Source organism: Rutilus rutilus (assembly GCF_951802725.1).
Source record: "Rutilus rutilus genome assembly, chromosome: 1".
NCBI lineage: Eukaryota > Metazoa > Chordata > Actinopteri > Cypriniformes > Leuciscidae > Rutilus > Rutilus rutilus.
This window is the reverse complement of record NC_140209.1, coordinates 28,790,172-28,802,721: the sequence shown is the minus strand read 5'-3', so window position 1 is coordinate 28,802,721 and position 12,550 is coordinate 28,790,172. Positions and strand designations below refer to the sequence as shown.

The 12,550-nt window shown below is 36.4% G+C and overlaps 1 protein-coding gene across 1 annotated transcript; it reads left to right on the top strand.

The window, feature by feature from the left end:
- Nucleotides 1–2,998: 2,998 nt before the first annotated feature.
- Nucleotides 2,999–9,457, top strand: LOC311306662 (uncharacterized protein). The gene is made up of 11 exons (XM_084435184.1): nt 2,999–3,308; nt 4,507–4,591; nt 5,342–5,482; nt 5,572–5,720; nt 5,897–6,033; nt 6,163–6,256; nt 6,394–6,493; nt 6,703–6,950; nt 7,061–7,247; nt 7,929–8,056; nt 8,145–9,457. Exons 2-11 carry the CDS (start codon nt 4,510–4,512, stop codon nt 8,460–8,462), a joined length of 1,584 nt encoding a protein of 527 aa, XP_084291310.1. The 5' UTR covers nt 2,999–3,308; nt 4,507–4,509; the 3' UTR covers nt 8,463–9,457.
- Nucleotides 9,458–12,550: the final 3,093 nt, after the last annotated feature.

The window sequence follows — 12,550 nt, the reverse complement described above, 5'->3', positions numbered from 1 at the left end:
GGTCCTTAACCTAATATAGCCAATCTATTGCAGTGCTATTACGTTTGTCCTGAACATAATACATCCAAAGCAGGTTTCTTTTCACACGTAGCAGCTAATGCTGTTCATTTTGTTTTAATTATTTACTCCCTTTTTTCTCATTGGGCTACAAAATATTATCTATGCCAGGGCGAGTCAAATGGTGGCACCCAGATAATTTTTATCTGGCCCTCCAACTGGTTTTTGATGTTTAAAACCCCTCGCAATCTGATATCAAAGTCCCCGGCCTCCCCGCAAAGGTTTAGCGCGTTCAGCGATGAGTTTAACAACGCACGGCAGTTCGTGATATGGTCACGTAATTTAATCTATTGATTCGTGCCACGGACACGTTTATTTCGTTATTTTCGTAATACCAGCACATTTTTTAAACTAATGTATTTTCAATGGGAAGCGTCTTTCGTGATAATAACAGCACAATTCTTTCTGAATGGCTGTCGCTGCAGCAGAGAAGCTGTTTAATCAACATGTATTCACGAGATCTTATGTATTTTTATGTATTTTTTTAATGTTATTATTTCGGTCTTATTGCCAGGGAAGCTGGATTGCTTTGCTGTTTATTGATATTTTTTAAATTATATTTTATCAGTAGGAAATCGCGCTGAAGAAGTCTCGTTCCGAACACATCGCGATATTTGGCATCAGTTCACGTGTGTCAGATGTTGGTAAGTAAATACCCAAATACGCTGTCCTAATAATGTGTGATATCATGTCTTTTCTGTTTGTCGATATTAATCTGCCATTATATCTGCCATCTCCACGGAGACTTTGCGTTTCATTGCTTTCTAATTCAAAACAGGGTGATTAACACTGCCTGTCACGTGACGTGCTATAGGCCTAGATATTCATATCAGATTAAAAATAGTACAATTAGTTCCAAAGTTGTATTTGTAGTAGAAGCACAGTAAAAACAACACTTACCATGCTTTTACCACAGTAACATTAGTTTTACTGTGATAAGTGTAGTAAAAAGACAGTAATCACAAAACTTCCATGCTTTTACCACACTATTTGTAGTTTTAATGTGGTACTTATTGTAAATGCACAGTAACCACAAAACTTACCATGCTTTAAACCAGTAACCTTAGTTTTACTGTGATTGGTTTAGTAAGGACAGTAATCACAAAATTTACCATGCTTTTACCTCAGTATTGATAGTTTTAAAGTGATATTTGTTGTAAATGCATATTAACCACAACACTTGCCATGCTTGTAAGGCTTTATAATGTAACATCCAATATTTGTAAGGTAAATCAGTACTTTTCCCTTTAAATAATCCTATATATTATACATAATGATATTTTCTTTTCTCTTTTTTCAGCTGAAAAGACCAAAAGGGCCTTTCGGACTCAGGCATTCCATTATTGTTTGAGGAGAAGTAAACGGAGGAGACGGACAGCTACAAAGGCAAATATTCGCAATGGTATGTATGTGTTGGTTTTAACCCTAAATCAAACATTTTATCAAGCATTTGTTGTTTCTTAAAACTTTTCTCACAAAACCCATAGCCCAATCAGTACAAACATAGTCTGAAAGTCTTAATAATTCACAAGATTTAACAAGTTGTCAAATTCGTACGATACTCGTACATATTTGTATACTCGTACACAATCCTGCAGCTTTTACTCCTATAGTGCTGTCATTGGCTACTGCCTCAATTCCTGTACATATTTATCGCGATATTTGTAAATCAGTTGCGCCACTTCTTGGAAAGTTGTCGGATGTCACACACACTGTCAGAAAGTTTATATTAATTGCAAATTGGACCCTGTCTGTTTATGTTCCAGTGATACATGATGTCTCTCCACACCTCATAACCTACCTCTGTTTGCAAGAGTGGAAAAGCTTATCTGACTTATCACATGACATCAGATACTCGATTATTTTGTCATAATCAGAGCAGTAACACTGCTGATAACTGTCCCGTTTGCATGTAAATCATTTTCATGATTATTGCTTGCTATTAAAGACATACTTTTATTCATAGAAATGCCCACATATCAGTGAACTTATTACATAAAAATGCTTTTAACATTTAATTATGCAACACTCTTTACAGAAAACATATCCTACAGTTATAAACTCACAACGTCATCATCAAGTCCTGTGCTGGGCACACTGGGCAACAACTGTCCTCCAACGTATTCGATCCGTGGCCAGGTTCTTCACATCTTCCCATGGGACACTGACATTCTTCAGGTCTTCATGAAACATCTGTCTCCATGTCTTCCTTGGTCTTCCCTGTCTCCTGCATCCTCCTGGTGGTGTCCACTTCATCACTGTGTTTGGGTGTTGTTGTTTGGGCATGCGTAGGATGTGTCCAGCGAGGTGCACCCTTTGCTCTGTCACAGTTTCTGAAAGTCTTCATGTGAAGTCCCATTCCTCCTCAGGATCTCTTTGATATATGCAGAACCAATATTGAAAATAGTGATTTATCTTTTTCCATATTGTTAAAGCATTTTGTTTTCTCTTTTCAGCTTCATAAACTGTACTTGATTTCTGCCTAATGCCTTTATCAAAAAAGTGTCAGTGTTCATCAGGTGTTTTGCTAAAGGACATATTCATTGCATAGTTACAATAAAAGTGACCAATAATCACTATGAAGGTAAATCAGTAGCAAAACTCGAGAGCACGTAGATGTGAATTTGAGAACTTGTACAATAAATATTGGTACTTGTACATGAACATTTACACTCACAGCTCCAATGTGAAAACCTGTAAAATAAAAATCTGAAGTTTAATGTTGAAATTTGCACTCGCATACAATAGTCACAAACCCGTATTCTGAATCTGAAGCTGCAGACAAGAAGACACAAATGTGTAAAATGCCATTCACAGAAATACAACGACAGACACAAACTTGTAATATATATTTTGCGTTTAATCTTACATTCACATTCGCGGTACACAGTAAAACTAACAGTGTTAAACAAGCAGTGTTACTCTACATTTACTCTTAAGGAGTTAATTTAACAACAACTAGTGAAAGATACCCCCTAGTGTTGGTGAAAATTATCAGAGTTAAATTATGTCTCGTTAATTTACACCGTTAAGCTCCGCCCCTCAACCTAACCAGATCTGACTTGAATTTCCTCGTGGTTGTCGCCATTTTCTTCTACATCGCACCAAATGGTAAGCTCTTTTAAGTAACACTTTAAAACATAATTTTAACATTTTATGTGAATACATGTGTTAATATTACTGTATATGTTGTAGTTTGATGAACTTTGTGTAATTTGATAGGTTCAAACTCCGAATGGAACAACTTCGCGGTGAGTTCATGTGGTGGAGAAATATTTTTTTCATCACAATGTGGTAATTTAATCTAGAATGATGTCAAAAATCTTATTTAATTTGTATTTCTGTTGATTGAAGTTGGTATTGTTATATCCAGATAATTTGTATATTGTTATTTTTGAACGTTGAGTTTTATGCAATGCATTAGCCGCCCGATTTTATGGGACGGTCAAAATGACAATGTTCAAATTCAAAGACCTAACGTTAGGCTAACGTTAAAGGGATACTCCACTTTTTTCGGAAATAAGCTCATTTTACATCTCCCCCAGAGTTAAACAGTTGAGTTTTACCGTTTTAGAATCCATTCAGCCGAACTCCGGTTCTGACGGTACCACTTTTAGCATAGCTTAGCACAGATCATTGATTCTGATTAGTCCAGTAGCATTTCTTTCAAAATGACCAAAAAGTTTCAATATTTTTCCTATTTAAAACTTGACTCTTCTGTAGTTAAACCGTGTACTAAGATCGACGGAAAATGAAAAGTTGCGATTTTCTAGGCTGATATGGCTAGGAACTACTCTCATTCCAGCGTAATAATCAAGGAACTGTGTGTCTGTACCATGGGTGCAGCAGGCGTAATGATATGACGCAGCGCCTGAAAATAGTCCCCAGCTCGGTAACTTCTTCCAACGTGACCGGGACTAAGTTTGTCTAACCTATTAGACCTATTTTCAGGCGCTGCGTCATATCACTACGCCTGCTGCACTCATGGTACAGCCGCACAGTTCCTTGATTATTACGCCGGAATGAGAGTAGTTCCTAGTCATATAGGCTTAGAAAATCGCAACTTTTCATTTTCCGTCGATCTTAGTACACGGTTTAACTACAGAAGAGTCAAGTTTTAAATAGGAAAAATATTGAAACTCTTTGGTCATTTTGAAAGAAATGCTACTGGACTAATCAGAATCAATGATCTGTGCTAAGCTATGCTAAAAGTGGTACCGTCAGACCCGGAGTTCGGCTGAATGGATTCTAAAACGGTAAAACTCAACTGTTTAACTCTGGGGGAGATGTAAAATGAGCATATTTCCGAAAAAAGTGGAGTATCCCTTTAACGTTAGTTAAAAATATTGTATGCAACATGTTGCAACAGAATTTTGTTACTTATTTATTTGTTATAAATAGCAGCCATTTTCCACTGTCATCTGTGTAAAATTCTGTCTCCTATTACAGAGCATGCTGGTTAAGGTGAAACTTGGGGATGGTCAAAAATTTGTTAAAATAACCGAACTGAGCCTGAAGGAATTTTTGTCTGCTGGTAAGAAAAATATATACTTTTACTGCGATTAATCGTTTAATTATCGCGTTCTCGATTTAAATGTGTTCTGTTTTTCAGTCGTTTCAAACACGCATCCTTCGAATCCTTGTTTCTGGGATTGCAAATATTAAAATTAATAACTGAAGTACTGGGATAAACGTTTAATGTCTGGATATAAGCATTGATGTCCATGGTAGAGATTAAAAATCGAGCAAATCACCTTTTTTACACTTCAAATTAAGATTGTAGCTACCGATTACACCGTTATGCCTCAAGATGGCGCCAAGAGACTGTAAAAAATGTATTTGTCCTTGAATCATTCATTCAAAAGATTAGTTCAAAAGGCTGATTCATTCGGCAAAGAAACATTTAATTTAATTAAATAATTCATTCAAGTTAAAAAAAAAATAGTTGGACTGCAGCAATTAACATTTTGTTGGAGTAAATTAGTAAATTACATGTTATTTTGTTGTCTATTTAGAATCATGGGTGAACCATGATGTCAGTTTGAAACAAAAAAAAAAATCATGATTCTCCATTAATTTTAGTATTTTAAAGAATTTGTAAAAAAATAAATAATAATAATAATAATTTGGTATTTTGGTAATAGTTTGGTATTTGGTCATTTTATTTTAGAATATATACTGTCACATGTTATATTTGCTCTGATGTTAAGAGTTACCAGCAAATAATTGATCAACCTTGTAATGTATACCCTTTCTCATTAATTTGCATACATTTTTTTTCCAGCTTTTTTAAAATTCGGTGTCCCAACTGTACCCGAGAATGTGAAGGTTATTGATGAATCGGGGACTGAGGTGGATGATGATGTTTTTGAGGATGTTGTTAAGGATCCCTCAGTTGGTGTTCTCACCATAAAACATGGTGCAGGTTCGTGTTTATTTTATTACTTTCTAGAACATTTCTCAATGCTTATTTATTAGTATCATGAAGACTTTGACCACCCTATATGCAACTAGACTTGGAATCTGCCTCTCCACAAGCCTCTCCTGTGCAGTTGAATCTGTCCCTGTCTTCATCAATTGACTCCACTGACTCACAGGATACAGTAATTATTGAAGAAAGCTCTACAAGTAAAAGAATGAGACTAGATGATGAAGCTAAAAAGGTGAGCATCAAAGTTGTTATTTATAAATGTTGGGGGGAAAAGTTAAAATTCATCAATCTGAAATAGCCTATTTTTTTTTTTTTTTTAATTACACATCTTGTTTGAGGTAATGTTTTGTACTTAACATGCCAAACTTATGCTTTTTTATTTTATTTTTATTTATTATTATTATTAAGTTGGTGGAATCCGTTCTTGTCCATAAACCTGGTGGGGAGCATATAATAAATGAATACAACCGATTTAAGACTTTGGGAGATGAAACGAGGAGGAAAATGGTGAACATCCTGGCAGCTGACATAACAGAAAAGAATGGGTAATCTGCATATCTTTAACTGGTGTATATGATCTCTCACTGTAGTTCTATCATTTCTTGTTTTTTTAACCTGTGCTAAAGATAGGTGATTTTTTTTTTTTTTTTTTTTTTTTTTTTTAAATTATACAGTACATCACCACCAAGGCAGGTTAAAGAAAAATACGCCAGAGGAATTGTGTCCTTGTTCCCTTACCTCAGTGACCCCATGTCCAAAAATGGATACGTAAGTATCACAACATTTTTAAATTTTAATTCTGTGTTGACATGTCTTAAATGCTGATGATCACACACAATAAAGGTAGTGTATTTTGCTCTTGAATTAAGACTTTTTTTTTGTCTATGTATTTTTGTCTTTCTAAGGAGCATTACTATGATGGTGAGAGTGGCACTGGGTACTTGGCATGGAGAATCAAAACTATACAGAGAGGCCTGGCTAAAGAACGAAGAGCATCATTTGAAGGTACAGAATTAAATTCAGAAATTACCTTTATTGCTTTTTTTCATAGCTCATTGTGCCATCTATCACGGTTTTGCAGTTTTGTTGCTGCTGAGTTGCCTTAACTGTGACATTTCAATTTTTACAATTTTTTTTTTTTTTTTTTTTTAGTTTGAACTGTATATAGTATTCTTTATGCAGTGTTTAAGCTTTTAAAATGCTTTATTCATCAGGACAAGGATTGTCTGCTGAGGTGATGTCTGGTGGACCAACTGCAAGACGGGAGTTTACTCCGGAGACTGTCTTGAGTGAGGATGAATGCAAGGAAGCTATTGCATTCATGAACCATTCTGCTGATGAGGACGCAGTCAAGAAGAAGATGAAACTGACATTTGACTATCGCCGCAACATGGTTCTTGACCCTATGCAGTCAAGCGATATATTGACAGTCTTTCCACGTTTCAAAGACGTTAAAGGTTTGGTAAGTAAAGTCTTTATAATCAAATATTTAAGGATTTTTAAAAATGCATTGCTGTTGTCTAAAAATAAGTTTCTTCAGGGTTTATATCTAATAATGATTCCCTTTCTTAGATTGAGCAAGACTTTGTTCTGATGTTTGGAGAAGGAGTGTCAGGCAAGCTACTGGAGAAGTGGACGACTGCGTTCAAGAAAAAAGTGATTCAGCAGTGCAAAAAGCTTCCAACCACCAGTGATGTTGGAGAACTCCTGCTAGCAGCTGAATCTCCTTCTGATGACTCCGAAGAGGGTGTTAATTTTGGTAAGATGTTTAAGATTAATTTAGTAATATTCGTTTAACACACTGCCTCGCCAAAAAAAAAAAAGTCACTGTTTGGATTTAAATAGGCAAATGCTTAAAGTCTATGATTAGATCATTGCAGTGATTATTATGTTTCTATCATGTTATATGTTTGGGAACAGTTCTTTTAATCCTAACTGATGGAGAATGAAGCTTTTCTGAGAGGTGCAGACATTTATGGTCAAGATCTTGTATTGACAATGCAAGAGATGCCAATTCATACGTGGAAATTATTCTTAATGCACCTCCCAACTATTCTTTCACAGTTTGAGCCTGATGAATCTTCACATTGTCAATCCTGGAATATGACCATGCTGTGTCTTCCTACATAGTTGTTTAAGAAATGAAAAGCTACACACTCCATCAATTAGGATTAAAAGAACTGTTCCCAAACAGCATACTGTCCATAACATGAAACATAATAATCACTGCAATGATGATCCAATCATAAACTCTTTTAAGCATTTGCCTATTTAAATCCAAACAGCGACTTTTTTTTTTTTTTTTTTGGCCATGCAGTGTATTTTGAGGAACATAAGGGTGATATATTTAGTCCCTATAAATGTTTTTAATATTTATTCTTTAGTATCAGTTTTCATTATTGATGAATTTTTGCTAACATAATTAATATTGTCTAAACAGTTTGGGACACTGACCTCTCTTCTATACTACTGCTGTTGCATCTGATCCCACCTTCTGCCCAAGGCCGGAAGAGACCAGGAAAGGTGTCTGCTTCTCAAGCAGAGAAACATCTTGTTGTCTTCAAGAAGGTTTGTTTTTTTTTCTGTTTTTTTTATAGTTTTCTTTTATTTAATATAGAAGAGTAATGGTTCTCTTCAATTTGCTTGGTGTTCTCAGAGTGGAACAAACATTGAGGAGCATCTTCGAAACATCACTGCTAGTGCTCAGCCCTATCTTCTGGCTGTGGGACCTCAGAAGAAATCAGTTCACCAGTACTTCATCATTCTCGATCAGCATGCCATTCCATGCAAGTCAACCTCTTCTCTTGGTGCCTTTGACGAACTGTTTAAGGCACACTTTGTTTTTGGTACCTCTTACAACACTATGCTACACAACATGTACACTTTCATTCAGACCACTGTGTACAACATAGATGTTGGCAAAGTAAAAGAGAGTCCTCGTGTTGCTGAGGTCAGAGCAAGGCTGCTTAGTTAGGTCTCTTACGTTTTTCTGCCCCCATGAAGTGTTTTGTTTGTCAAGCTGATTTAAATGGTTCTAAAATGCTTCTTAGGCACTTCAGATTAGTTCATGGTTTTGTTCCTGGAAAGATTCTTCGCCTTAAATGCATAGAAGCAGGTTGTGGTTCTGTGTTTGGTACTTTTTCAGGTTTTAGGAAACATCTGCACGCAAAACATGCTGAGCAAATTGACAGTGAGCAGAATTTTGACACCACTGATAGCCATGAGACTGCCAAGGCAGATGGACAAAGTAGTGCTGAAATATTTGATCAGATTGGCAGTGCCGAAGAGGTGGCCACAACATCTGAATTGTTAACGTCAAATAAGAGCACTTTCAATATGTGTGCGTCTGCTATTGCACAACTAAAAGTTGCTGGATTAAGTCAATCTGCTATAAATGGTTTTGTTTCATCTATGGAGGAAATGGTTTCTGAGATTCATAGTCAGGCCCAGGATGCAGCTTTGCTCTGTCTGCCTTCACAGGACACTGCTACTAAAAGAAAAATAGAAAATTCATTTCAAAACTTAGAAAATCCATTTACTTTGTTAAATTCTGAAGCCAAACGAAAGAGACTCTTTATGGAAAAATGGGGAATTATTGAACCAAGCGAAATTGTGCTTGGCACAAGATTTGACAGCAGGAGAAATAAAACCACAGGAACATTTGATCAAGTTGTTGTAACTGATAAATTTGCTTATATTCCCATTTTAGAAACACTAAAGGCAATTTTACAAAATCCACAACTTGCTGATTTGTTTAAACCCAGGCATGTTCCAAAGGAAGGCATTTATGTTGACTTAAGTGATGCAGCATATTTTAAAAGTAATCCTTTATTTTGTACAGAAAAAGATGCCTTACAAATTCAGCTATTTTATGACGATTTCGAGACCGCTAATCCGTTGGGATCTAAAAGGGGCATACACAAATTGGGTGCCATCTATTTTACATTAAGAAATTTCCCCCCAGTTTTTAACTCCTCATTGGTGAATATTCATGTGCTCTCTTTCATGCACAGGATATTAGGCGCTATGGTTTTAATTCTATACTTGTGCCTCTAGTTAACGATTTGAAAGTACTTGAGATTGAGGGGGTTAAGAATCCAGTGACTGGAGGTTGTATTAGAGGTACTATTGTTCAAGTCACTGGAGATAATCTGGGCTTGCACAGCTTGTTTGGGTTTCTTGAGTCATTTGGGGCTCGATATTGCTGTCGTTTTTGTCTTCTCGAGAAAGATCGCTTTCAGTCTGTGTTCTGTGAAGATAATCCTGAGGTTGTACTAAGAACATCTGAGATGCATGCTCTGCACTGTGAAACTTTACAAACTAATTCTACACTACCTCATGTTTATGGTGTCAAACGGACATGTTTGTTAAATTCACTCAAGTATTTCAACACAGCCAACAATTTCGCTGTAGATATAATGCACGACATTCTAGAAGGAGTTGCTCAGCTAGAGGTAAAACTTGTTCTGCAGTACATTCAGTGTAATTTTCTGAGCGCTGATGATATTGCTGGTAGAGTACATGCTTTTGACTATGGTTACAATCAGCAGAGGAACCGTCCTCCAGTGGTCAAATTGTTCGATGGAAGCAATGATTTGGGTTTAAATGCAATCCAATCTTGGTGCTTGTTGCGCAATATGCCCCTATTATTTGGTGATTTAGTCCAAAGAGATGATAAACATTGGCATCTTTTGCTTTTACTTTTGCAGATTGTCAACATTGTATTTTCACCAGTCCTAACAGAAGGCATGACCATTTATCTTAAATTTTTAATAATTGAACATCACCAGCTATTCAAAAAATTATTTCCCGAAAGAAATCTTCTGCCAAAGCATCATATAATGATACATTACCCACGGTGTATAAGAAAAATTGGACCAATTCTTCACACGTGGTGTATGCGTTATGAAGCTAAACACAAATTTTTTAAAACGCAATTAAAAAGTTTCAAAAACATCACCAAAACATTAGCCACAAAGCACCAATTTTGTATTGCAACGTACTGGGAGTCTTTTAGCCAGTACAGATTGTCTTTTGGCCCAGGAAAGATGGTAGAACTCTGTGAACTTAAATGTGGCCAAGAGATTGCTTCCAAACTAGGAGTGGTAATGTCAGAAGTTGTCTATTCTGTAAAGTGGATCAAACACCACGGCACAGAGTATCGCCCTGACTTTATTATCTGTACAGAAGTAGCATGTGAGATGCCAGTGTTTTGTAAGATCAAGATTATTGCTGTAAAAGACGAAAATGTGCTGTTGTGTGGAACACTGATGGAAACTATATGTTTTGATGACCATTACCATGCATTTACAGTCAGACTGCATCCAGACAGAGTTTTTAAGGTAGTGAATGTTAATGAGCTGTGTTCTTTCAAACCATTTGATCTTCAGATGAAATATGGTACAACAGATTCTGCACTGCATGTAGTGCCGTATTGCCATTTAATGCAGATGTGATGTGTTTTTGTTCATGTATGTGCATGTGTCCTGAGCCAGAATGTTGTTTTAATAAATGTTTTAAATTTGACATTGTTGAAGTTGTTTTCTTTTTGAAAACTTGTTTTAAGAGTTAATTTGACATTGTAGAAGAGTAATTGTTATACTATACTTATTAACCAGTTGCACCACAAATGGGTTTTAAGAATTTTACTCTTGAGTGAGAATTTTTCACTATAAAAAACTTAAATAAACTCTACATTAGTGAAATATTAACACCCAATAAGAGTTAATTTCCCCCTAGTGTTAAACTGTGGTAACACCAAACAGAGTTAATTTCCCCCTAGTGTTAAACTGTGGTAACACCAAACAGAGTTAATTTCCCCCAGTGTTAAACTGTGGTAACACTATTCAGTGTAGAGCAGTGTTGAATTTTTACTCAAAATAGAGTTAATTTTACTCTGAAAATTGAACACTATGCCTAGAGTCAATTTATCACCAATTCTGAGTGGGACCAAATACACTCGGACCAAGTGTTAAATTTAACTCTTATAGAGTTAATTTAACACAGCAAAATTTACTGTGTACTTCCTCAATTAGGCACTTGCAACTTCTCAAATCTGTCACTGCAATTTCAAATTTCGCGCCTTGACTTTTGCTACTCTTTCCGCGATATATCAGGTGCAAAACTAACTTGTGCACTTGAAACTCAGAGGCGGTGAGAGAGAAAGGGGGGCGGGAGGAGGGGGGGTCAAAGGAGCCGTTTTATTGGTTGGCACCTAGCCAATGAAATGGGACTTCGATGATGTCACGAAACCCGCGTGCACTGAAACGCTAACATGGCTTAATGCAATGCATTAGACTGATATTAAAAGAAATAAACGATATTATCAAACTCAGTAAACACAATGCTAATAATGCATACTACAGAATAGCAGATGAGCACAGAATATGACGAAAGAAAGCAAATGTGTGTTCAGTGCAAATAAACTTGCTGCTTGTGTTTTATTAATAATGTAACGAATTATGTGTTTTTTGTTATTATTTTTTTTATTTTATAACTGTTGGTCCATTAAGCCTCATTAAGCGTTTTCTTGGTTTTCTATGGGAGGAAAACGTACAATTAAACGCGTTGCGATCATATTCTGTGCTCAATTGCTTTTCTGTGTGCTTTGTTTGTATGGTGTTTCCTGAGTTTGGTCTTTTAATACCACTGTCTCAATTAAACGCGTTGCGTTCATATTCTGTACTCATCTGCTTTTCTGTAGTATGCATTATTAGCATTGTGTTTACTGAGTTTGATAATATAGTTTATTTCTTTTAATATCAGTCTAATGCATTGCATTAAGCCATGTTAGCGTTTCAGTGCACGCGGGTTTCGTGACATCATCGAAGTCCCATTTCATTGGCTAGGTGCCAACCAATAAAACGGCTCCTTTGACCCCCCCTCCTCCTGCCCCCCTTTCTCTCTCACCGCCTCTGAGTTTCAAGTGCACAAGTTACCCCCAATTTCCACCGGCTGCGTTACGGCTGCGTTACGGCTCCGGCACGGCAGCGGAGTCAATAGGTTTCCATTAAAGTCAATGAGTGTATTTCCACTGAATGCGGTACAGCTGCGTTCCGACTC

Coding starts and splice junctions, on each gene's coding strand:
- LOC311306662 (XM_084435184.1), top strand. CDS start 4,510: ATGCTGGTTAAGGTGAAACTTGGGGATGGTCAAAAATTTGTTAAAATA. Junction 6,034..6,162: donor GACATAACAGAAAAGAATGG/GTAATCTGCATA, acceptor TAAATTATACAG/TACATCACCACCAAGGCAGG. Junction 6,257..6,393: donor CCATGTCCAAAAATGGATAC/GTAAGTATCACA, acceptor TGTCTTTCTAAG/GAGCATTACTATGATGGTGA.